Consider the following 27,548-nt stretch of genomic DNA (forward strand, 5'->3'; position numbering starts at 1 on the left):
AAACGACGATCTCCTCTTGTTTTATTAGTAATGGCTATATACGCATTTTACCCATAATCCTCGGTGGCGTGACTGGGCAGAATGGGGGTTAAAGGTTGGGATGCACAGGTGACTGAACAGACTCTGCGGTAACGGCTCTGAATCCCATCGTTAGTAATGGTTAGGACTGAAGACGCATAAGCATGGTACTGTGTGTATATTGTAAACTGCGAGCATTAGTTCTGAGACCTTCAATTAATCTCAAATGTGATTTTTATATATATATATATATATATATATACATATATATACATATGTATGATCTCTGATCTTTGCCCTTGTCTCCTGTACGTCACTATCACCTTTTCTGCAGCAAAGGTCACCTCCAGAAACTGCAAAAGAAATGAACACAATGGGCCATAATACAAAGATTTTATAAATTTATTGTTTTAGTGTTGCTGAAATCAAAAATGGCATTCGGGACTAGTTTGGGACCCCCAAAAATCATGATTTTCAAACTCCGAGGTCTTAAATTGGTGAACCTGATTTACGTTGATTATTCGCTGACAAGCTGAGATGCAATGGGCTCATATTAGCATTGTTGATCAGCAAACCAACAGACACAGAGTTCATGATCATCAAATTCTGTCCAAATCTTTCCCTGACATGTGCTTTTGTTTAAAACACAATTGATGTTCATTAAAGAAGATGAGAAAAAAGAGAAACGATGGGCGCAACTGTATTGCGGGGATGCTGTGTTGGATTTGTTGATGTGAGGTGTGACTTCATGCTCTCTTATATTTGTGTGCATTTTGTAAACTATATACAGATGAACGTATCCCTTAAATGTAGACTATGCTGTAGAGGTTGACGCAGTTCAAATGAGTGTTTCAAAAACATATCACTTATGGATATACTTGTAAATAATGATTTTAAACATATGCAGTAGGTACAGTGGGAGGAAAGACCAGGACTGACCAGTTTTGGGACACTGAAGCGCTGATGATGATGAACGTTTACTTGTGTGTGAATAGATTGGTTTTGGGAGCTTGTGTTCACTGTGTGCACCATGCAGCAGAGGTTTGTATACTATGACTAACTATGGCCGCAGACTTCAAACATCAACGATCGTGAGAGTCTTGATTTCACAAGATTTTCATTACGGTATTGCCAGAGACATCATAGAAACTAGGCAATAAAGGAAATCACATCTGATGCAAGAGAGAAACCTTGTGCAATGGATTGCTTGCGTTTCTCAACCTATTGAAAAAGACATCCGTTTTACAGCATACAGTTATGGGAAATACTAAAATCATGTAGTTTTGAAGATGCAGGTATCAAATATTTTTAAGAATTGTTGTTTGAGAATGCATCTATATAAAATGATTCTTAAAAACTTTCCGAATCAAGTCACTGAGGGTGCTCTACAGCTTTTTTAACATGCTGTATTTTTATTCCATTGCTATGGTTATCACTAATTACTGTAGTACCTCTCCTCTCCACCGGAAGGACAGATTCACACATTTAGCTATTTTTCAGTTACACGAAGGAATCGTTGTGGCAAGAACATGGCGATATCCATATGTAGGACGTTGAAACGCCTTCAACCGACAACATGTGAGAATATTAAGGTATGAAATTAAAATGTTACTTCAGCAGGGTGCCTTTCGCAAGTAGACAATGAGAATGTGCAGTGCTGGCCTTCAGTGAATATGCACGTGTTCATTGAGTGTCAAATTACTTCGGCACATATATAAACGCTTCAGGGATTTATTTACCTGTTTTTCCCAACACTTTTCTTTTTGTAAAAGGTCAAATATACATGCAATCCTAACTCCATTATTGCCAAAATCTCTCCCTGGTGTAATTCAGTGCGCCGGTGTTGGTTCCGATCCGCACAAAGAAGCGCTACTTCATTCCTCCAGCGGTGAATGTGAAGCAGAACAGCCGGAGCGAGCAGCAGGCTGCTGGTGTGGTGTCCCGGTGTTGTGCCGAAAAAAGCACCCTGCCAAATTATGCACCCCCTAGTATTGGTAGGTGTGGGGGAGGGGTTAGGATTAGGGGTGGGGTTGCGATTAGGCAATCAGGCAGCGATTTCAACGAAGGGGTGCATAATCTGGCAGGGGTGCAGAATTCGGCACAACACCTGTACATAGAGAGAGCCACCCACATCTCGTGCACAGGTAACGTTACACATTTATATGTAAACTCCTCTAGGAAAAAATTCTGGACTCACCTGCCCATTCTTTAGTCAGTAATAATACATTTACTACTAATAATAATTTTAATATACTTTTTAAAGATATGTGTACATTGGCATAATTTACACCAGTGTCAAACCTTTAACCATAAACCTTCCAGTAAATGGAGTTTTAAGATCATTATGTGAAACATGCACTAAAAGTTTTGAGTGATTTTTAGGGGTTCAAGCACACCGTGCAGAAACTGATCGTGCAGCCCAAACCGCAAGGCCTAGAGAGCTGAAACTTGGTCAGATGGTAGTAGTCTGACCTTGTTAGATACAAAGGCTCGTCCCAATCTGCCTAACGTTTGAGATCTGCCACTTGGGGGCGCTATAAGATGGAAAAAACATAAATGGCTATAACCAGCCAACCGTTGGTCTGATCGACTTGAAAATTTGCAGTGTCTTCGTCCGAAGCGGCACAAGCGTCTATGAGGACATTCGTGTATCACAAAAAAACATGGCCGCCATTGGCCAAACAAGTTTAAGCACCTATTAAACAAGGTTAACGGAGGTCGATCGGAACGAAACTCGGTGGGCCTGTTCGACTCATGGCCCTAAAGGTCTGTAAGAATTTTTAAATCGGCCTCTAGTTGGCGCTAACTAGTCTTTTGGCTCTGTAATCACGTGGTGTTTAACGTATCCACACAATATGCACAATCACAATTATTTGATAGATCTCCTCACAATGAGCAACTTTGCCTCTAGAACCATTGCTGTCAATCAAATCGTTCATTAATTATTTACAAATATGTTAAAAACCTACTTTTGCGAACTAGTCCCTGGTTTTTCACTCAATCTCGATCAAACCACTGCAGTAATAATCTCTGGACTCTCTAGATCAATAATTATCAAAATTGTCCTTTGGTTAGCTATAATTGGTTCATTTAAAAAGGGGGCGTGGCCACATATACCCAAAAGCCTATAAAACCTAAACAAAAACTTGGAAACTTTATGAAAGTTGGTGAAAACATGTCAGATGACTGTTAACTAGCACGGAAAGTTTCATGGAGATCGGACCATAGGTGGACCTATAAAAGTTAAAAAGGCCTCAAAAACACAGAATTTCTCTAGTAAATTACCTCCAATTGCAATAAAATGTTCATATATTCATTTATACACTATATCTTCATATGATATGATAGATATCCTCATTCTGAACAACTTTGCCTCTTGGATCACTGCTGTCAATCCAACTGTTCTTTAAATATTTGAGATTATTTTGAAAACATACTTTTTTTTTTTAACACATCTTAGTTTTTAACCCAAAATCAATCAAATTAGTGCAGTACTATTCTCTACTATCTAGGTCAATAATTATCAAAAAAATGTTGAACGTTTGCATTTGGACAACAATAAAACGGTCATTTTATAATATGTTCTTTACATAGTGTACCCAAAGAACTAAAATCCTAAAAGAAAGCCCTCAACTTCTCTCAATGATGCATAATTTCATTCTAAACAAGCATGCTAAATTTAAGAGAGATTGGGCAAAAAATAACACTTTAGTAGTTATAAAGCTTAAAACGGTGTTGTATGATAAATTCCCATTTATAACCACTAGATGGCAGCGGAAGACCACTAATAGTCTTATTAAACACTAAAACGGTACTGTTAATAGGTTTTCTTATGCAGATATTATAAAATCACTGTTATAACATTTAAAATCACTTTTAATTCAAGTTTAACATTTTGTTCATACAGAGATGTCACTTTTTGCAATTTTGCCATATTATGATCACAGAGAAACCTGAAAATGACATAAACTCTTAAAATCAGAAGACTTTCAATAAGTTTTGTCACCTATCACTTGTTTCAAATATCTATATCTGCAACAAAATGTGTATGCATGTATGTCTGTGTGTGTGTGTGTGTGTGTGTGTGTGTAAATATGCTTATAGAGTATTAATATACTAGTTTAATCATTTAATTTCAGTGTGTCTGTATGTGTGTTGTGTGTCTGTGAGCCTATTCTCCATTTTGGATGTGTTTAACTGTCAGCCACACATCCAGGTTGGCCAAGACCACCTTAAGTGCTTGAACCCCGGTAATTGCTGCTTGCAGCTATATTTATTTATTCATTTGTATTTACTTGCATGTAGCACAGTTTCCACTAAAACTATTTTCAGTGTTGTTGGAGATCAGAAATGTTTCTTAAGCACCGGAGAAGCATATTAGAATGATTTCTGAAGGATCATGTGACACTGAAGACAGGAGTAATGATGCATCACAGGAATCAATGAAATTTTAAAATAGAAAACGGTTATTTTAAATTAATAATATTTCACAATAGACTATTTTTCTGTATTTTTAGTCAAATAAATACAGCTTTGATGAGTATAAGAAAATTCAAAAACATAAAAATCAAAGTTCAAGACATCAGATTTTGTAATATGCTTAATATTTTATTTAGAAACACCTTCTCTAAAATCTCTTATGTCTTGAGCATTGTTCTTTAGGTATTTAGGTGATAACCCAACATCACTTGTTTAAAAAAATTTCACATTATGGTTAATTTTCATATGTGATTGTTTTTTTTGTTTTCTTTTTCAGCAGGCATCTTTGATCCGTACGTTCCTCCTGAAGGAGATGCACGCCTCTCCACGCTGTCCAAAGAAGGTCTGAAGCAGCGCACCGTGGCCTCACTGACGCTCTGTAACCCTCATACTTCAGATGCAGATGTAATATTGGTACTATTTTCTGTTTGACCAGGTTTCGTAAAATAAAAGACCACGATCCCGAGTTCTCCACTAAAGAATTCCCAGCACTAGCTCAGCAAATCTTCATAGATGCTCATGCTGCACTCACACAGTAAGAAAGAAATCCTGTTTGATCAACAATAGTTACTGCTTCAAAGTTTTACTGTCTTTTCCTTTTTTCCCACTTACAAGATCTGCATTTATAAATAAACATCACGTTTTTGTAAATGTCCTCTATTCCGTCTTCTTAGATTTAACAAAGAAAAGCTTCATGCTTTGGTGACCGAGAGGTGTTACCCTGTAAGTAAATCTGTATATGAATCAACAGTCAGAATTTACCATTGAGTTATTCAGCTTATTATTTTAGCCTTGTTTCAGACTCCAATCAAAACTGTGTAAATATACTTGAAATTAAGTAAAGGTTAACTGAAGTAAAACACAAAAAACCTTGAACATATTTTATTTCAGCTAGTTGCCAAAGCAACGTTTGTCATTTTCTTTTAGTTCAGCTTCGACCAAAATAACTCGAACTGAAATAAAAATGAATAAAAAATAAAAGACGTGCTATTTAAAATGTGTATAATCAAAATTGCTAAATTTAAAAATTTAAATAAAAAGCTAAAAAAGAAAACTAAATTTTAAAATATAAAAAAAAATCTTTAATAGTATTTCTTGTCCTTATTCAGCGTTTCAGATTGTCCAATGTGTGTGTGTGCATGTTTTGCAGGAGATGGTTTGGGTGGTCCATGCAAGGTGTCCTGACATGATCAGCAAGGGCAACCTGTACGGTCAGGTGACTCTACGTATGCATTCTAGACAGGTCAGTGAATTAGACTAACAATTGTGTGTAAGAGTGTGACTGCATGGGAGTACTCAGATTTTGAGCTCATGATACCAATCCATCTATCAGACATTGGCAATCTATGACCGCTTTGGCTGGTTGATGCTTGGGGATGAAGATGAACCCAGGACGTCCCTGGAATACCTAGTGCTAGAGAGGCATCTGATCAACCCCTATGGGCGCTGGAGACTTCATGGCAAGATTGTTCCAGCATGGGCTCCACCAAAAGAACCCATTATTAAGAATTAATAAGAACCCTTAATAAAAGAATTTATTAAGAATAGGATCAAGGAGAAAATGTGGGATGTTTTAACTAAGACTTAACATCTGACATCTGATTTCAACAGACTGTAATGATTTCTGGTCCTACGCTGAAGCCTGAGGAGAAGTTTGAGCATCTGCATTACCAAGTACCAAAGCCAAAGGCAGTGCAGTGGTACAAGTAATTCTGAATATGGTGCCTTACTCCATCCAACACAGGTCCACTCTGTACAGACTGATTCCCAATAATCAAAATAAATATTGCTGTATTTATATATAAAAAAAAAAAACTTTGGTTGTTGCTTTTTTTTTTAAGTCACATTTGGTACTCTCAAATAACTTTACATGCACATATAGACTTGTTATACGCAGTAATCAACATGGTGTTACTTTCATTACTTGATTAACTTGATGAAGATCAACACCTTGCATTTTTCAGTTTAAAAGTTTATTTCAGAATACTCAATTGACACATTTTTAAGAATATAAAAATAAATGTTGCATTTTTGTACATTGACAGAAGTTAATGTAAACTTCCTTTGGCTACTGTTGAAAATTGACTGTTGGTTCTTACAAAAATCTTACCTCATACAAAAGCACAGTCTTTATGTTCCTAGTTTGAAAAGTTGACATTGCAAGTTCTGTCAAAATGATAGAATAACTCAAAAATAAACTCAATTATCTAACTCTGGTAGGAATTACAAGTGCAGTCTAATGGTCATAACCTGTGCTTATATCTGTTGTTATTTTTCAGACGCAGCACGTAGATAGGTTGAATTAAAGTGCCCCTATTGTGCTATTTTTAAGGTTGCTAATATTGTTTTATGAATCTCCTAACACAGGTTTACATGCATCCAAGGTCAAAAATCTCTTTAATTTACTCAAAAAGTAGCTTTAATTTTACCACATTTCTAAATTATTCCTAAACGAATCGTGCAAAGCAGTTCAAAGAATCAGTCTCTCTAAACCTCTCCTTTACGTGAGCACTCGCTGCTGTGATTGGTCAGATGGCGCAGTCCTTTGTGATTGGTCTACCGCGTACAGCGCGAATGACAGCCCATGGGCGGACACGATGCAAATGTGTTACTTCGTGACGTACAGCCGTAACAGAACAAGATTCAAATTCCTAATGACTCGTTTAGGCGATTGCGAGCCAACTCTTTTTTTTGATAGACAATAACTTTATATAAATTTATATACAATAACTTTATCGTGCACTTTCAGCTTCACAACTTTGCAGAAAGTTTATGTTCACATACTGGTACATGACACACTGCATGAAAGCTAATATTCGAAAAGGCATAATAGGGGCACTTTAAACATGTAAGCAAAATTTGTGTTGTTAACCCTAAATATTTCATTACACATCCTCATATACAGTAAGGGGACTTAAAAACTATTCTATGAAACATCATGTTAAACTAATCAAATTTAATAATATTTTTATAGATTAACTATACCATGTACTTTGCCCTACAGCAAGATTAGATTTTTTATCACGCACTGTCTGTGTTATGTAATTTCACATAGTATAAAGTAGTGTGTTATGCTTTTTTTAAATGAATACTTTGTAGATGGGGCTCCTTGTCAGAAAAATGCAGTGGTGCTACCCTGTAGATTTGTAAATTAACCAGTTTGGTTGAAATCCCTTAAGATGTGCTACAAATGCTGTTAAATTTATGTTTGTCTAAACCATTTGAGTAGACCAAAGAGATGCTAAACATGTACAACTTTTAAGACACATTGATGTGTACATCAGGACAGCTCGTCTCTGAACTTAGTTACTTAGTAATATTAGTGCAATGTTTTTTGACTGAAAATGTGTTAAATCAGACTTTCTAAATGTTCCACCCAGGGTATGTTGATGATGTAGGATTAACTGACAATATAATCTACATAGCCATATGAACACAAATACACACAAAACAATACCAAATTAAATAGGGTGTTTGTGTTAATGTAAGGCCAAAAGGGAATGTGCACATGAGAGCAGTCTGTCTTAATACCAGTCAGTCTTCAGATATGGTTTGTTAAGCTGAAGAGGGAGAAAGTTGGCATAGGTGGAATCCTTTCTTAAATAACAGTCAGTGAAGTGTGCTGATGACATTGGAGGGGCATTCTGCATAAAGCTGAAAAGTGTGACCAGTGGTCCCATTTTGTCACAATGAGTCTTTCGGCTATATAAAGCACAGTGATACTGCCCTCACAGTTCACAAGTCTGGAGGGAAGATGAAGGCCTCTGCAGCAGTTTCTGCATCACCGTCATCTTCCTCTGGAATCGTCTCCTCCCAAGTGAAGACATCTACATTATCAAGCATTGTTATAGATTCTTGCCTGCCTCCTCCCATGTCCCAAGGGCACAGTGCATCACGCCGAGCCAGAGGATGGTTAACTCTCATCTCTTCTGCTGTCTGTGTGCCTGTGTCTGAAGGGTGTATCTCACTTATATCTGGGGCAGTTTGACTTGTGCTGCTTTCTGTTGCTGGTGGTGTTCCCATATCATTTTCCCTGGGACAGACAGATTCTTGAGCACAGTCTTGCCTTTTTGATGAGACGGCAGGAGTGCAGTCTTGTGGCACAGATTGTTTGGGTGACTGTTTTGCCTCCCACGGACAGGCATCTGAGTAGAGACTTTCTTGTTTCTGGAGGGTCTTCACTGGCTCTCCTGTCTCCCATGGACAGACATCTGCAAGAACACTATCTTGTTTCTGCAAGGCCTTTCTTGTCTCTCCTGTCTCCCAAGGACAAACATCAACACGGACACTTTCTTGCTTCTGCGAGGCCTTGACTGGCTCACCTGTCTCCCATGGACAAACATCTGCATGGACACTTCCTTGTTTCTGCAATGTCTTTGCTGACTCTCCTGTCTCCCAAGGACAAACATCAACACGGACACTTTCTTGCTTCTGCGAGGCCTTGACTGGCTCACCTGTCTCCCATGGACAAACATCTGCATGGACACTTCCTTGTTTCTGCAATGTCTTTGCTGGCTCTCCTGTCTCCCAAGGACAAACATCTGCACAGACACTTTCTTGCTTCTGCAAGGTGCTTGGCTCTCCTGTCTCCGAAGGACAAACATCTGCATGGACACTTCCTTGTTTCTGCAATGTCTTTGCTGACTCTCCTGTCTCCCAAGGACAAACATCTGCACAGACACTTTCTTGCTTCTGCAAGGTGTTTGGCTCTCCTGTCTCCCATGGACAAACATCTGCACTGACACTTTCTTGCTTCTGTGTTGTCTTTGCTTTCTCTCCTGTCTCCGAAGGACAAACATCTGCATGGACACTTCCTTGTTTCTGCAATGTCTTTGCTGGCTCTCCTGTCTCCCAAGGACAAACATCTGCACAGACACTTTCTTGCTTCTGCAAGGTGCTTGGCTCTCCTGTCTCCCAAGGACAAACATCTGCACTGACACTTTCTTGCTTCTGTGTTGTCTTTGCTGGCTCTCCTGTCTCCCATGGACAAACATCTGCACAGACACTTTCTTGTTCCTGCAAGGCCTTTGGAGGCTCTTTTGTCTCCCATGGACAGACATCTGGATGGATCCTTTCTTGTTTCTGCAAAGTCTTGACTGGCTCTCCTGTCTCCCATGGACAGACATCTGCATGAACACTTTCTTGTTTCTGCAAGGTCTTCATTGTGTCTTCTGTTTCCCAAGGACAAACATTTTTATGAGCACCTTCTTGCTTCTGTAAGGTCTCGACTGATTCACTTGTCTCCCATGGACAGACATCTCCACAGACACTTTCTTGTTTCTGTGTGGTCTTCACAGACTCACTCGTTTCCCGTGGACACACATTTACATGAACAGGCCCCTTGTTTGTATCAACCACCTCCTCTTCTGACCTCCCAGAATCCTCTGCTTCCCAAGGACAAACAGTTGCTTTCTTTGGCATGGTCTCTTTTAAAGACCGTCTTCTAGAGTCTTTTGTATTTGGCTCAGACTCCCAAGGACTTACATCAGTTACAGGTGGGGGTGGTTCGGGAAATTCACTTTCTGCTTGTTTCAGTATATAACTTGGTTCCTCTGAACCTGCATCTCTCTGCATCGCTTGGTCTACTGGACTTTGTCTTGCATTAACATAAATTACCCTTTCACCATGTTTTATTGAGTCACTAGAGGCTTTGATGGATCCCTGTCTTACCTGAGAGATATTTGTGTCTAGTACATAAGAAGAGAATGCTTCAGGCTTCACATTTACATGCTTCTGGGTGTCTTCAGACATAGGGACTTCAACACTGGTATTATATATATTGTCTTCAGTGATTCTTGCTGGCTCACCATCTGTTTCCCAAGGACAGACATCGGTAAGTATGCTTTTGGTTTGCAATTGCTCTACTTCTACAACCTCCCAAGGACAGACTTCAGAAATGCTGGTTTGATGAAAAGGTTTTGGGACATCCCATGGACACACTTCTGTATTAGGAACAGCCAATAATGATCTCAGTTGGAATTCAGGGGGTTTGAAGACATCATTACTTGCTGTTGCAGATAGTACTTGCTTGTCACTATATTGTCTTTGTAATACACTGTCGTTCAAATTCTGCTTCCTGACCTCCAAGATAACCTCCTCTGACTCCCATGGACAGATGTGAACTGGAGCAGAATGTTTGGGACTCCTTTCAGGAGAATCAGTAGATGGCAGCCGTATTGCTGTTTGTTTGACAAGGCAAGGTTTTGTGCCTACGGTAGTCATAGCCCGTCTGTGTGTCTGAGGGGTACGCTTGTCTGAAGCTGCACTGCCTGGGGACAATCTCATGGACGTAGACAAAGATTTCAGTAGTGTTCCCTCCCTAACATTACTTTCTTGTAGGCTTTTCTCTCTGCTCATACCTCTTCCAACTTCCTCAATGCCTTTTGCTGCTAGGAGACTTTGGGTAGTGGAGCGGAAAGAGAAAACCCGAAAGTCCTTCGGCTTGCCGGAGATTGTGTGTGGTGACCCTGGAGCGCTACAGGAGATCGGAGGCTTGGGTTTTGTGGAATCAACATCTGACTGAATACCATTCCCAGTTTCTATTGCAGGAGGAGTAGGAGGTGGCAAGAATTCCCATGGACAAACATATAACATCGTTGGTGACGAGGTAGCACCTGGTGATTTGGGTTCTTCTTGTTTCGAAATGGAATACGTGACATGTTTTTGGTTCTTGTTTGCAGGGAGCTCCTCTGGAACCTCCCACGGGCAGACCTCGCCCTTGTCAAATGACTCTGAGAGCAAGGCACTTGAAGTCTGCCTCTTTATATCAACATCCACAGTTAGTTGGGGCTTATCTGCTGGGGCAGCTTTGCCAGCAAGCGACACATTTTCAGTGCTTCTACAAGGAGTCGCAGAGCGATGGTCATTGCGTTCTATGACACTAAGTGACTTTTGAAACCTGCTGGGCTCTGGAAGTAGAAGGTTAGTGTCTACCGATAAATTGTGGGCACTGGCAGACTTGCAGACCAGCAATGTTGCGTTGATGGATCCTGAGTCAGAATGCAGTGAAACCCTTTTCTCTTTGCTCCTTATGGAGGAGTTTAATAGGGAGACCTCCCTTTCTGGGGTACAATCATAGGCACTATGGGACTTCCGCAGCTTTGGAGAGGGCTGCATTAAAGTTTCAGTCATCTTGTTAATGCTTGTGGTCTGATGACTTTTGTAATAAGATCCTGATCGGGTTATACTTCCTATTGCAGCATTGACATCCTTATCCTCACGACTGCATTGCCTGCTTAAACTTTCTGGGATCTCACTGATCCGTTTTATAAAGGACCGTCCAATACTGAGGCGAGAACTGCGCTTCTTCGGAAGGTGGGGATTGCTGTTTGCCATCCTCTTGGTCTTGTGGACTTCCAGCTGAGAATACAGTTTCTTCAGCTCATCCTGGTGCAGAGGAGAAAAAGGGTTTCAGTTGAGGAAAGCTGGAGGGAGCAGTACAGTAGGATGGTTTTTGTGATGGTATGTCCACACCATGATGTTCAAGAGGCATCAAGTTACAGGGTAGTTTTTCAAAAGAGGGCAAGTAAAGGCAGAGGAGGAGGAGGAGGAGGAGGAGGAGAAGAAGACCAACATCGGTAATAATTCTGTAATTCTTTTAAAGGTGATTTTTTTTTTTTATTAATAAAATTGCTCTGGACATGTTGGCTCATGGGGACCAAGGTTTGAGTCCAACCTGGGTCATCATATCCCAATCCCATTCCCCTCTCTCTCACCCCTTGCTGCACTCTTTCCCATAAAATAAAGACAAAAAGCTAAACTAGCTTCTTTTATCTTGCCATTATTTTATGTTTAGTAAATGTTTATGAAAAGTTAGTATCAAATTTTAGACTTAGTTTATATTAGTTTATTTAATGTAAAAGAAAAGGTCAAATTTATGCTTTTTATGTAATTCATAAGTATAAAATGTCAAAGTGTTAGTGTATGTGGTTTTCTTTATATGGAAGTGTGAGCATGTGTGATTTAGTAGAGCTGCTGCAGGGCCAGGTGTGTTACCCGAATGTCATCAGGGTCCAGGCTGTGGTCACTCCAGCAGTTAGAGTTGAAACTACTGTTGAGGTAAGAACGCGAGCGTCGCAAGTCCACCTCATCCTCATATACTTCTGCAGCTATTTCCTCCCGGCCGGGCCGAGACATGTGGAGAAACTGCAACAAACACCAATGCTGATTTTTGCTTGGGACAGGCTACATAACATTAATGTGAGAAATGTGTGATATGTGCGCAAGTTTATCAGAAAGTACTTAAAGGGGTCATCGGATGCCCATTTTCCACAAATTGATATGATTATTTAGGGTCTTAATGAAAAGTCTATAACATACTTTGGTTAAAATTTCTCAATGGTAATGTAAAAAACACTTTCTCTACCCTGTCAAAATCAGCTCTATTTTCATCAAGCCGTTTTTTTAGTTCATGTCCCTTTAAATGCCCATGACTCTGCTGACCCCGCCCCTCTCTTCCGTGGGGTGACAAGCGGTACTGTTTACTTTAGCTGTGAAACTAGCTAACTAGCACATATTAGGAAAGGCAATTTGCAAAGATTCATAAAAAACCGTTCAAGCTATATAAAGCACAGTGATACAGTTCACTTGATTAACACGTGATTAACCGTTCACGTCTTCTGTAGATGAAGCTGGATCACGAATGATTCGCACGAACTTTTAGGTAGATCGGGATAGGCGCATTCACGTCAAAGCGAAAGTAACATTAATCCTGTGCGTCTTCAGCTGCTCAGATATGCCGGGAGTAACTGACGACTGCTATCTTCATTATTACATCCAACAACAAAGCACCTCAATCACTTAATCGGAGACATCTTGTCTTCCCCTGCACCGGAGGCGTACAGCTCTCAGGTCGGGTCTAAGGTAAGATGGTCTTGTCAATCAACTCGTGGGAGCGGTCTGTGCAGAACTACGTCATTCTGACAGGAATCTCAGAACAGCCTGATTTGAGGAAGGGGATTTTAAAATAGAGATTAAAAAAAAAACACTGGGTGGATTTTTATCATTATAGGATGGATGTGTGTACACACTTCCAACACACATTTATGTTCAAACAACTTGAAAAGTGAATTTCGCATCCGATGACCCCTTTAATAAATAGATGGATGCGGCATCTATTTTGAATACTTATGCTATTTACTGAAAGTAAAACATTGCAAAAGTAAACAATGATACTCTCGACAGTACCTTGGGTACAAAAAGTAGGCCGAGTGTTACTGTAATTGTGACATGCGTGTGAGTGAAGAACAGCAAGAGCATCCAGTCAGGATGAATTGATGGTCTTGCAAACCTGAAAGTTACAAAGAAATCAGTAGAACAACCTCTTATGATTCGTGTTAAATCAGAACAACTTCATTCCCCCACCTGAAAAGATGAAACATGGAGGAGAGCAGTAGCTCATTGTGGATTGCGATGCTCATGTAACGTGGTTCGTGAAATGCTGAAGGTACCGTCTTCACTGCACTGCACAGGAAACTGCCCCAGCACAGAAATAACCGCTCCGCTGAGAGAGAAAAACAACTTTTTGTTAACTTTAAAGCTTTTATTTGTCACATACATAATAGCAATAAGGCAGTGACATATCCTGTGTTTATCTTTATCCTTAAGGGAAAAAGGTGTAAGGACAATGTGGCTTTTTTAATGTAAATTAAAAAAATATATATATTATGTAAATCATAAATATACATTTTTCTTAGGGTTACTCCATTTGGTCCAAACGAAAGTTGCTTTTCCAAGGTCAAAATATAAAGATTTTTAGGGTTTGCTTTTTAAATTAAAATAGTTTTGACTACATGCCGACCAAACTTATTTCTTTGCCCAAAAACGTTACTCTTTAAATGAGACTTAAATAAATAAATAATAGTGATCTGCAGTTGCATCAGTTCTAACTTTGAGCCCAGTGTTGCTTTTTTAATGTAAAAATATCTAATATTAAAAAAACTCACCTTGGTACATGATGAGGGTTCATATAGGTCCTCTCTGTGATATAATTTTATAATTTCCATTGTCCTCATTTGTAAGTCGCTTTGGATAAAAGCATCTGCTAAATGACTAAATGTAGTGGTGACTATGGTAGAAATGTAGCTACAGGAAGAATCATGCAGTTAGTTACAAATTAGACGTAATCAAACAGACGGTGAACACTATAAACTGCAATGATTATATGTTGCGATTAAACTTTGCAATTGTGATTTAAACATTGTGATTAAGCGAAATTTGGTAGTTTTATGTGTTGATATAAATGTGATTAAATTTGATTGAGTTCTACTAAAATATAAAAAGAATTATATAATACAATAATTATGTAATTATATGATATATGAAAAAATACGTATCACATCATTTGTCATTAACAAAAGGAACGGCAATGGTGACCCATGCTTGGAATTTGCATTTAACCCATCCAAGTGCAAACACGCACAGCAGTGAGAAGTGAACAAACACACACAGCAGTGAACACACACACACCGTGAACACACACACACCGTGAACACACACCTGGAGCAGTGGGCAGCCATTTATGTTGCGGCGCCCAGGGAGCAGTTGGGGGTTCGGTGCCTTGCTCAAGGGTCTCACCTCAGTCGTGGTATTGAAGGTGGAGAGAGCGCTGGACATTCATTCCCCCCACCTACAATCCCTGCTGGACCTGAGATTCGAACCCGCAACCTTTGGGTTACAAGTCCGACTCTATCCATTAGGCCACGACTGCTCCCATACATTTATGTACAACATAAGAGTTACAGATCAAGACAAGAAGGATTATCTATTTAATAGAAAATATACAGTGCTAAGTATTACAGGCTATGGTGTCATGGCAAAAATAATCCACAGTTGGTTGTGTAAGTGGTCTTTGAATGTCCAAAGGCATTCTGAGTGTGCCAGAATGACTGTGTAAATCAATTTATCTCCTGGTGTCATTTCAGGTCAGTCCCTCATTTACTTAGTCTAATTTATGACATTATAGCAGTAACATTATTATTATTATTTGTTGTGGTATGTTATTAGTATGGTAGGTAGTGGTTAATGCTGAATCATATCCAATGACAGCGTTTAACGGTGTTCAAATCATCAGCTAAATGCTTCAAAGAACATTAAATTATCCGGGACCATTCATCCTTTCATTTGTCTGATCTACTAATGTGCCCCAGTTTCAATTAATCTCTCTGCCAGACACTCAAGAAAACCGATGGCTGACTGCCATCGGTCAAAAATGACATCACTTACCCACAGCCATCATGTAGTCCCACCGGTCCAGGTCGCACACATTGAAGCCTTGTCCTTCTGAGGTGGTGGAAATGATCAGCAGTGGAACATTCCGGTCTCGATTCTGAAGGACGCCCAAGGTCCATGCACACAAGAACCAGCTGACAGTAAGCACTATAACTCCCAGCATCCTCAGCACACCTGTGGTAGTGATGTATGGCACTCTCTGGGCCGTACGCGACAGAAACACCTTCAGAACCCTGGAAACACGTGGCCGTGTAGGCTGGTTCATTTAAGGAGTTTAATTAGATTGCATTATCAGGTTTTTTCCCCCACTCCCACAGATTACAGAATTTTAGGTGCAGTCCGTAATTTTTCCCTAATAAAAAAAAAGGTAACACTTTATTTCGATAGTCCACTTTAGACATTCCACTAACAGTAAGTAACTTTGCAACTACATGTCAACTAGCAGTCATTAGAGTATTAGTAGACTGTCTGTTTAATATCTTCTAACACTTTATTTTGATGGCTCCACAACATACTATGGGAACCTTTGCAAGTATATGTCAACTTATTCTACTAACCCTAAACCAGTCTACTCTGAGAGTTAGTAGACATGTAGTTAAAAAGTGACTTATAGTTAGTAGAAAGTCTAAAGTGGACAATCAAAATAAAGTGTAACCAAAAAATATATTATACATACAAAACTTTCAAAAAATAAAATCATGTGCACTCATTTGTAGCCTAATCAAAGCTGTTTTATTTTACATGGAATGGGCCAACTCATGGAGACATTATGAATATTGTTATTAGGGGTTCAAGCACACGGTGCTGAAACCCTGTTGTAATTAATAGAATGGCCAAGGATCAGCATTCTCCACTTAAGTGATCGGGCAGACCAAACTGTAAGTCGCAGAGACTTGAAACTTGGATGGATGGTAGTACTCACACCATCTACAATGTCATCAAGGCTCGCCCCAATCGGCCTGATGGTGGCGCTACAGCGATCAAAAGTACGGAATGGGCTCATAACTCATAAACCGTTAAGTGCCTTATATTGTTTGAATCCTTGGCTCACGATGGTCAAAATGCATGTAAGTTAAGTTTAACTTTCCACTCATCGTTGCAACGGGATGTCAAAATGGGCGGAGCTACTTTTACTCTTGAGAGTTAACTGAGATATCTTCGCCCAACTCAGAACACTTATGTAAGAGCTCAATCTGAAGTCAAATGAAAAGATAGTGGAGTTTGGCCACATGGTGTCGAACTCAGTGGGCCTGTTTATCTCTTGGCCCTAAGGTACGGAGCCCCTAAGAGCTCATGGTGGTGGAAAGATTTCGGGGTGGGTGAAAAAAATTTGGGGTGGGTGAAAAAAATATTTTTCAAATCTTTTGCGTTCTATCGCAAAATTTTTGAACGCAAAAGTTTTGCGAGGGAACGCAAACATATTTGCGAGAGTACGCAAAGTTTTGCGAGGGAACGCAAAAGACTTGAAAAATATTTTTTCCTCCCACCCCAAATTTTTTTCACCCACCCCGAAATCTTTCCACCACCATGAGCTCTTAGGGGCTCCGTATAAAGGTCTGTGACAAATTTGAAAGAAATCGACCAAAGGGTAGTGCTAATGAGTTTTACGCCTCTGTAATCACACAGCATTTCTCACATAGACACAATATTCATATCATACGATAGATAACTTTGCCTCAAGAACCACTGCTGTCAATCAAATCATTTGTTAACTATTTGAGAGATTATGTGAAAAACTTTTGCGAACTATTCCTAGGTTTTTCATGTAACTTTATCTTTAAATCCTGTCATGCATAGCTGAATTTTCAGAAGCCATTACTCACGTGATCTTGAAACCATTCTAATATGCTCATTTGCTTCTTATCATTGTTGAAAACAGTTAAGCTGCTTAATTTTTTTTTTGTTTGTTTTTTGCATGGAGCGACAACTTATTTCAACTTATTTTCATTTATCAACCTTTTATAGGACACTTTTGTTAGCCAACTAAATTGATTATTTCTAGAATGGCAGCAGAACTGAAAAACACAAATCAAATTATTGAGTGAATTTTTAAATGCCTTGAGAATAGCATCTTATTTTGCAACATTTCATCTGACAGATGTGCAGGTGAGACAGATGGAAGGGAGGGCTGAGTTTGATAAATTGCATATTACAGGACTGAAGTGCTACAGACCGGTACATCTTGAGCGTAACAGTTCCATAAACAATGGCGAAACCAAGCAGACGGACCCAGCGGAGCAGAATACACCGGAAAGTGCTGGGTTTGAAGTATAAAATGAAGACCTGAAAACAGTTAAGAAGCTGAAATTATTGGTGAAAGGTACAAAATTCATATATATAAAAAAAATAAAATTATAATTTTGTCATTACATTCTTAAACTTATGTTTTATGTTTAAGACCATATGACTTTCTTTTTTTTCTTTACAACATGAAAATAATTAAATTACAGAATGCTGCAAGTAAACTACGCTACCATTCATAAATTTGGTGTCATTTAAGATTTTTTTGTTTTTTTGAAAGTCTTTTATATGATTACTATTTTAAATAACTGTTTTCTATTTGTATATATTTTTAAATGTAATTTATTACTGTGGTGCAATGCTGAATTTTCAGCATCATTACTCCAGTCTTCATTGTCACACGATTGTTAATTACTTTTAAAAAAATATATACCAATCAGCAATGAAAAATGTAAAATAAAAAGTTAAAGAAGGTAATATTGTCTAAAATGTGATTTTGTTAGCATAATAACCTCACTTATATCCTAATTCACATTTTTGTAGTATAATTACTAACATAGTTAATTTGTTAAATGTTATTTCATTATTTCAGTTGGTTAACCTACTAGCAAATCTGCCTTCTAAGCGCAACCCAGCCATTATGATTTCAACTGCAGTCCAATAATCTGAGAAGAAGATTTGAATCATACACTCACTGGGAAGTAAAGCAACAGAGAGCCACACAGGATCATCTCCAGCAGCAAAAGCCCCGACGATCGGATCCGCTAAGAGATAGAAAAATGGAGAGAAGAAAAGGGTGAGAAGTGGAGAGAGGAAGCTGAGGTGAAATTACTAAAGCTGTCAAGCATGCATGAAGTTTGTGCACATGTGGGACCTGTTTGAGAGTGTGTCGAAAATGATGCATCGAAACACATAGTACCATAATAAGTAAGATATATAGCATATTTGATTAATCGTGTGCTAAAAACCTACCTTGGTTCTCCTGCACTGATATGCCACCAGCATGCAGATAAGCACAAGGACCATGAAGAGGCCCTGCACAGCCAGGACGCCTGTCCTCAGGAGCCAGTCTTCCTGCACCCAACACGGGGCTCCATCCTCACACTCATCACAGCCGGGCCAACAGGGTAGACACACAGGGACTTCTGGGTAACAAGCTCGGGTAATATTCACACGGTTGTTCCCTGTAACACCATATACCATCAGTTCTTATTCTTTAAATGAACAATTTTTAAATTAATTAAAATGAATATACATGTGTGTGTGTGTGTATATATATATACAGTGGGGGAAAAAATTATTTGATCCCCTGATTTTGTACGTTTGCCCACTGACAAAGAAATGATCAGTCTAAGTAAGTTTATTTGAACAGTGAGAGACAGAATAACAACAAAAAAATCCAGAAAAACATTTAAAAAAAGTTATAAATTGATTTGCATTTAATGAGTGAAATAAGTATTTGACCCCTTCGCAAAACATGACTTAGTACTTGGTGGCAAAACCCTTGTTGGCAATCACAGAGGTCAGATGTTTCTTGTAGTTGGCCACCAGGTTTGCACACATCTCAGGAGGGATTTTGTCCCACTCCTCTTTGCAGATCCTCTCCAAGTCATTAAGGTTTCGAGGCTGACGTTTGGCAACTCGAACCTTCAGCTCCCTCCAGAGATTTTCTATGGGGTTAAGGTCTGTAGACTGGCTAGGCCACTCCAGGACCTTAATGTGCTTCTTCTTGAGCCACTCCGTTGTTGCCTTGGCCGTGTGTTTTGGTTCATTGTCATGCAGGAATACCCATCCACGGATGGTGTTCTTGGGGTCATAGGCAGCATTCCTCCTCCTCCAAACACGACGAGTTGAGTTGATGCCAAAGAGCTGGATTTTGGTCTCATCTGACCACAACACTTTCACCCAGTTCTCCTCTGAATCATTGGCAAACTTCAGACGGGCCTGTACATGTGCTTTCTTGAGCAGGGGGACCTTGCGGGCGCTGCAGGATTTCAGTCCTTCACGGCGTAGTGTGTTACCCATTGTTTTCTTGGTGACTATGTTCCCAGCTGCCTTGAGATCATTGACAAGATCCTCCCGTGTAGTTCTGGGCTGATTCCTCACCGTTCTCATGATCATTGAAGCTCCACGAGGTGAGATCTTGCATGGAGCCCCAGACTGAGGGAGATTGACAGTTATTTTGTTTCTTCCATTTGCAAATAATCACACCAACTGTTGTCACCTTCTCACCAAGCAGCTTGGCGATGGTCTTGTAGCTCATTCCAGCCTTGTGTAGGTCTACAATCTTGTCCCTGACATCCTTGGACAGCTCTTTGGTCTTGGCCATGGTGGAGAGTTTGGAATCTGATTGATTGATTGCTTCTGTGGACAGGTGTCATTTATACAGGTAACAAACTGAGATTAGGCTCCCTTTAAGAGAGTGCTCCTAATCTCAGCTCCTTACCTGTATAAAAGACACCTGGGAGCCAGATATCTTGCTGATTGATAGAGGATCAAATACTTATTTCACTCATTAAAATGCAAATCAGTTTATAACTTTTTTTTAAATGCGTTTTTCTGGATTTTTTGTTGTTGTTGTTATTCTGTATCTCACTGTTAAAATAAACCTACCATTTAAAATGATAAACTGTTCATTTCTTTGTCAGTGGGCAAACGTACAAAATCAGCAGGGGATCAAATAATTTTTTCCCCACTATCTCTCTCTCTCTCTCTCTCTCTCTCTATATATATATACAGTGCCCTCGAAAAGTATTGGAACAGTAACAGCCAATTCCTTTATTTTTGCTGTAGACTGAAAACATTTGGGTTTGACATCAAAAGATGAATATGAGATGAGAGATTAACATTTCAGCTTTTATTTACAGGTATTTTCATCTGGATCTGATACACAGCTTAGAAGATAGCACCTTTTGTTTGAACCCACCCATTTTTCATGTTACCAAAAGTATTGGAACATGTGACTGACAGGTATGTTTTGTTGCCCTGGTGTGTCTTATTAATTGATTATTCAAACAATGAATAGCACTGAATGTCTGCGCTCAGTTTCAGATCCGTGCAGACTGCATTTATAGTTAGTTAGATGTGTAACCAACATGAAAACCAGAGAGGTGTCTATGGGTGAAAAACGAGCAATTGTGAAGCTGAGAGAAGATGAAAAAATCAAACCATTGCACAAACACTGGCAATATCAAGTACAACCATTTGGAATCTCCTGAGGAAGAAAGAAACCACTGATGTACTAACACACCTCAAACGGGTAGATCAAGGAAAACATCTGCAGTTGATGACAGAAACATTGTGACAGCTGTAAAGAAAGACCCTAAAACAACTGTTAGTGACATCAGCAACAACCTCCAGAGGGCAGAAGTGAAGGTATCACAATCTACTGTTCGCAGAAGACTTTATGAACAAAAGTACAGAGGCTACACCAGAAGATGCAAACCACTCATTAGCAAGAAGAATAGGAGACGAGCCTCAAAAAGGTTTTACGGACTGATTTTATGGACCAAAGTGATGGAAAGGCTAAAGTTTGGAGAAAGAAAGGATCTGCTCATGATCCCAAACATACAAGCTCATCTGAAACACAGTGTACACAGGTGTACATTATAGTACACATTACACAAGTAATGTAATGGCTTGGGCTTTCATCGCTGCTTCTGGGACAGGCTCATCTTCATTAATGATGTAACACATGATGGCAGCAGTAAAATTAACTCAGAAGTCAACAGAAATATTTTGTCTGACAATTTACAGAAAGATGCAACCAAACTGATTGGGAGATCCTTCATCATGCAGCAAGATAATGACCCAAAACACACTGGCAAAACAACAAAGGAGTTCATCAGGGGCAAGAAGTGGAAGGTTTTAGACTGGCCAAGTCAATCTCCACACTTAAACCCTGTAGAGTATGCATTTTACCTGCTAAAGAAGAGACTGAAGGGAGTAACCCCCCAAAACTGAAAGAGGCTGCGGTGAAAGCCTGGAAAAGCATCACAAAAGAAGAATGCAAAAGTTTGGTGATGTCAATGGGTCACAGGCTTGATGCAGTCATTGAAAACAAACGATTTGCAGCTAAATATTAAGTCTTTTTCACTTTAATCTATATTAATTCTATCTTTTCCAATACTTTTGGTAACATGAAAAATGGGTGGGTTCAAACAAAAGGTGCTATCTTCTAAGTTGTGCATCAGATCCAGATGAAAATACCTGTAAATAAAAGATGAAATGTTAATCTCTCATCTCATATTCATCTTTTTATGTCAAACCCAAATGTTTTCAGTCTACAGCAAAAATAAAGGAATTGGCTGTTACTGTTCCAATACTTTTGGAGGGCACTGTATATATATATATATATATATCATTCATATATGAATGAATAATAAATAAATAAATAAATACAAGCAGCTGATCTTGACAGTCAGTAATCGCTTGCAGTTTTTGATTAAATTTTTTAAAATTTAATTTTAAATTAATACTTTAACCTATAATAATCATACAGCTTAAATATCAAACATACATATAAATAAGTTTAAGCATTAATGATTTACTTTGGTCAAAAATCATGATTTCTCAGTTTGAATGGCATTATGGTTATGACATTTCTGCCACACATACATATAAAGAAGCCAAATGTCAAAGCTAATCCTTTACTGCCTTTCTACATAAATGTGACCCTTGCCCAAAGCCCAATCATTAACAATAAATAAATAAAACCTAAACTGCAGCTAAGCTGACAATCGATGATCACCATGCAGTTGTTAATTTGAATATAGTTTTAATTTAAATTTTTAGCATCTAATTTTAAATACGTTCAGTTATAATGTCCATACAGCTTTATTTCCTAGAAAAGTACTATATTTTGAATACATTTATTTCATACTAAGTATAGTTAAAATCTATTAACATATTTACTGGCATATCACTCAAGACTTGCTGATAAAAAAAAAAATATTATTATTTACTTTTACTTGGACTTTAGTACAATGCACATTTCTTAATATTAAGCCTAAAATGTGTTTTAATGTATTGATTAAGATTGTATCATATTTGAATAATATCAGTCTTTAAATGCAAGATATTTAAAGTGTAAAACCTGAAGTATACTTGCAATAGTTCCACTTTAGCACAATCAAATATACCTCAGTATCTCTTTAGTCGGGCTTCAGCACTACGTCCGCACAATTAAAGTGCCTATAAAGAACAAAAGTAGTTGTTCCAGTTTAGCAGACTTTAAGTATACCAGATTAGTAAACTAACAGTACAACTGCAGGGTAGTTTTATTAAGTTTTAATTCAAACTCAATTTTAGTATATTTATTTTTCACTAAGGTCATCAAAAATACAAATAACTTAAGTTGAATAAATATAGGTCATCGTGTTAGCTATATATTATCCAAAGAATAAGACTGAGGCCACTGTAGACTCACTTTTTCTGTACGACTGATTTTTGATTGTTTCAAGATTCTTACTTTTGTTTTCTGTGCCTGGATTTGGACTGTAGTAGCCCTTTTTACATCGGCAGCAGTACTGACCCATCCGGAAGCCCTGTTGTGGGATGGTTTCACACTGAGGGGAAGAGAAAGAAAAGAGACATGAAGTCTGCTCATGTGTTTACCTTCAGCGTTAAGCAAATGTCTTGCTCCCAGTAAGGGGAAATCAACACTGATGTTCCTTCCAGTGACTGAGTATGATTGTGTTCTCTCTGCTTTCTGCCATTAACTGCATGTGCAGTCAGCCCCTCATCAGCGGTTTATCTGTGAGAGTCGGCTGACCCACACATCAGACTCGCTCTACGTTAATCTAAGCTAAATCCTAAATGGAGGGGTAATGCCTCCATTGACAGAGCTTTATCTTTTTATTCAGGGAAATCCAGCACCGTTCACATACATTTGTTATTTGCTATTTTACCTTTCTTTAATCAGGCAACTCACTTAAGAAAAATATTCTTATTTATATTATATTATCCTTGTGGAGAGGAACAATTAGGAATTCAGTCTCTATTTATTATTAAAATCATTTAGTTGATTCTTGAAAAGGAGTCATATATTTTATCTGTACATTTTACAGTGATTGAATCATGGGAATTTATTGAAACTGTTTAATCTTTTTTCTAAGCTTAATTTTGTTAAAGGGATAGTACACCCAAAAAGAATTTTTTTTTCTTCTGTTGAACATAAAAGAAGATATTTTGAAGAATGTTGACAACCAAAAATTCTTTGGTCCCCATTGACTTCCATAGTGCTTTTTGTCCATAATATGGAAATCTGTGTGGACCAGCGACTGGTCGGTTACCAGCAAACTTCAAAACATCTTCTTTTGATTTCAGCAGAAGAAATTAACTCTTACAAGTTTGGAACAACTTGGTGTTGAGGAAATTATGATGTAATTTGCATTTTAGGGTGAACTATCCTTTTAAATGTTTGTATTTCTTGTACTGTTTGTTGAATCTGTATCTTCCATGTAATAGTCGGTGACACTATACAATGTTTCTTAAGTAAAACCAAAACTAATTCTTGTTCATTTAAATAAACAGAGTTTGTGTCTAACATCATATGTAACCTTATTCGTGGGACTATATCATGTATCATGTCAAACCAATATTTCATGTAATGAATGCATCATCATGACACTGTTCTATTAATACGCTGCTCCTTTCATTTATAGGCGGATCAACTCAATTCGTTCAGTGTGCCAAATCCTGCCGTTGCTTAACCTGCCAACACCTGTGAGTTTGTGCTCCGGTTGGACGGGACGGTGGGGGGGTCTGGGTCTTGTGAAAGGGGGGTGTATGAGCTTGTGCCTTCTGGGAGGGGGTCGGAGTTGGGTGGATGGGGCGGTTGTGGTGTGTGAGCATCACAGGATTATCAACCTAATCCTTCAGATCATCCTGCACCCAGTGCTCATGTCTTTAAATAGAAGGTCTGCATGAAAGTGGGAGGATGATGATGGAAAACAGGAAATGGTAAACGTATATAACAATCCAGCAAAATAACGAGCAAAGCAGGTGATGTACTAATGGATTTCAAACTTAATATTTAGATAATGTACATGGAGAGATGCCAGATCTGATGGCAACAGGCATTATGGAACTGTGTGGTTTTAAAGTTTAAAGAATAGTTGATGTAGAAATGAAAACTCGTCATTAATTTCCCTTCATGTCATAGTGTATATGAGTTTCTTCAGTGGAGCCCAAAAGAAGATATTTTGAAGAATGTTAGTAACCAAACAGTTTTGGTAAACATTGACTTCCATTGTACGAATAAAAAAAAATTGTCGTCTTTTATGTCGAAAGTCATACAGGTCCGGAACAACATAAGAGGGAGTAAATGAAATAATTATTATTTTTACCCCAGGTATACATATTATAGTATCAATTTTTAACGAGGATTGCCAATACAAAAAAAAAAAACATCTTGTGATGTAATATACAGGAAAAATATTAGAGGAAAGCATAGCTGATAACAAAATTAAAATTAAAAACATAATAGATTACAGTAGAGAAGCTCGACTCATGCTCACAGAGACACAAACAAAAATAAATCACTTCACCACAAATAAAATGTCCTCTTGAAATTTTGTGGCAAGTGTTTTGAGTGGATCTCTTATCCCTGGTTAGTGAAATCCACCCATGAAAAAAAAAGCCTATTATACTGTATATTTCTGCATTCATTGTGGGTTAAAGTTTCTCTTTTTTCTTTCATTTTGACAATGAGAACACGATGAACTAACAATCTTACAGCATTTTATTAATCTAAATATACTAATACATTTTTAATACTAAACACTGAGACATTCTTCAAAATATATTTTTTTATATATTTCGCACAGCAAAGGAAAGTCTTAAAAGTTTGGAACGACGTGAGGGAAATAAATGATGACCGAGTTTCATTTTTGGTCGAGCTAACCCTTTAAGTAATGTTAAGAAGTTGAACCTTATTGTAAAGTGTTGATTAAACTTGATGACTCTGGAAGCCCATGGGGCCTGCAGTAAGTCCTATATGAAATGTTTGAATTGTGTTCAGTGTACAGTACACTCACCTCCATGCTGGTCCGATTACATTGATGTGTGTTTGCAAACCAGAAGTCTCCACTGGCACAATGATCCACATTGAATCCCTGGATGTTGACGTCGACACGAATAACACCCCTACACCACCAAAACAAAGGTACAGTAATAATGGAAGACTTGAAAGAAGTAATGCAATTAATTGGATAGTTCACCCAAAAATGGACATTCTGCTGTGTCGTTCCAAACCTGATGACTTTCTTTCTTCAATGAAATACGAAAGAAGAAGATAATTTTTGTCTATAAAATAATTGTTTCTTTTCATTGTATGGACAAAAAACAATTGAAACATTCTTGAAAATATCATCTTTTGTATTTCACAGAAATGAATCAAGGTGAATAATGAATGTCCATTTTTAGACAAATTATACCTTCAAGTGAATTGAGACTAAGAAATATTTTTAAAGACATTATGAGTACACAAACTTGAACACACAAAAACGAGAAGCCATTTCAGCAAGAAAGTGCACTCACCTGAACTCTGGGTTGAGGTCTGGCTTCAACCCATAAAATGGCATTGAGAGACTGAGTAACCACCCTGGCAAAAAACGGCCATCAATGCACTCAAGGAAAGGGGCTTCGCCCCACTGAACCCCACTACTGTTGATCACATAACTATCCCCATGTGCCCACTTAGGAGTGTCTAGGGTGCTTAGGTCATTTAGAAGAACCCGTTTCGACAAGGCATGGAGGGGTGGAGAACTAGACTTAAACATATCGAACCAGCTTTGGTCAGGTACAGGAGGACGGAAGCTGCTCCAGGCAGACGTCAGGTCCTGCAGATGAATGTCCTGGGTTGTGCCTTTGGAGGCACGGAGCACCAGTTGGGGCTGTTGAATCGTGGGGTCTGCGTCAAATGTTAGAAAAGCTCGTCTGACCAGGCCAGGCCTATCCCCTTCGAGCATGGCCCGCACCAGTGCATGGTACCACTCGATATCCTCTTGTACACTCGTTTCTCTCAGCTCACTAGCTTGGAATATCAGGTTGAGAAAGTTGGCAGCATTGGTCAGAGATGCTATGGCTTGGTGCAAGAGAGGGAGAAGGTCTCTAGGCAGAGATCCCAGTCGAACAGGCAGCTGGAAACTCCGTGTGCAGGTAGAGGCAGCCAAAGAAGACGAATTGCCAGAGTAGAGGTAGCTCTCCACAGCAGACTGGTCTTCCTCCATGCTCACTCTTACTGGAGCCGGACTGGTGGGTCGAGCACCGGAAAACGAGCTCTTCCCTGCTACGGTATTTGGGTCGGTAAGACAAGGAGTTGAGGTGAACTCCAAGCTGGATGTGTCCTCAAGTTCAGACACAGTGGTGAGCTGAGCAGAGAGCAGGATGGGAAGTAGCAGCAGTAGAGGAAGCAGACCAACACACGGGCCCATCCTTGAAGCAAATCCTCCGCCAATGCTTTTTGTGAAGGTAAAGATCAGCTTCACGCTTACATCCTGAAAGATGCTTGGACTTCTTTTCTTCTCTATCCCTGGTTTTGTTTCTTCTCTCCTCTTCTTGTTAGCTGATTGACAGGT

At 38.8% G+C, this 27,548-nt stretch overlaps 2 protein-coding genes across 2 annotated transcripts; one reads left to right on the forward strand and one right to left on the reverse strand.

Annotated features, from left to right (window-relative positions):
* Positions 1-2,062: 2,062 nt before the first annotated feature.
* Positions 2,063-6,148, forward strand: LOC306854797 (large ribosomal subunit protein mL45-like; the record flags this gene model as incomplete). The annotated part of the gene is made up of 6 exons (XM_079393026.1): positions 2,063-2,162; positions 4,775-4,847; positions 4,934-5,032; positions 5,172-5,220; positions 5,648-5,740; positions 5,831-6,148. Coding segments are annotated over 6 exons (594 nt in total), but the record flags the coding sequence as incomplete, so codon positions are not given.
* Positions 6,149-8,232: 2,084 nt separating this feature from the next.
* LOC306855313 (uncharacterized protein) lies at positions 8,233-27,404 on the reverse strand (the record flags this gene model as incomplete). The annotated part of the gene is made up of 12 exons (XM_079393904.1): positions 8,233-9,080; positions 9,375-11,883; positions 12,493-12,642; positions 13,684-13,786; positions 13,861-13,999; positions 15,721-15,959; positions 17,900-18,009; positions 18,663-18,731; positions 18,940-19,151; positions 23,438-23,534; positions 26,007-26,115; positions 26,509-27,404. 12 exons carry the CDS (start codon positions 27,402-27,404, stop codon positions 8,233-8,235), a joined length of 5,481 nt encoding a protein of 1,826 aa, XP_079250030.1.
* Between the last annotated feature and the right edge of the window lie 144 nt (positions 27,405-27,548).

The sequence above is a fragment of the Barbus barbus genome (genome assembly GCF_936440315.1).
Source record: "Barbus barbus genome assembly, chromosome: 35".
Classification (NCBI taxonomy): Eukaryota; Metazoa; Chordata; class Actinopteri; order Cypriniformes; family Cyprinidae; genus Barbus; species Barbus barbus.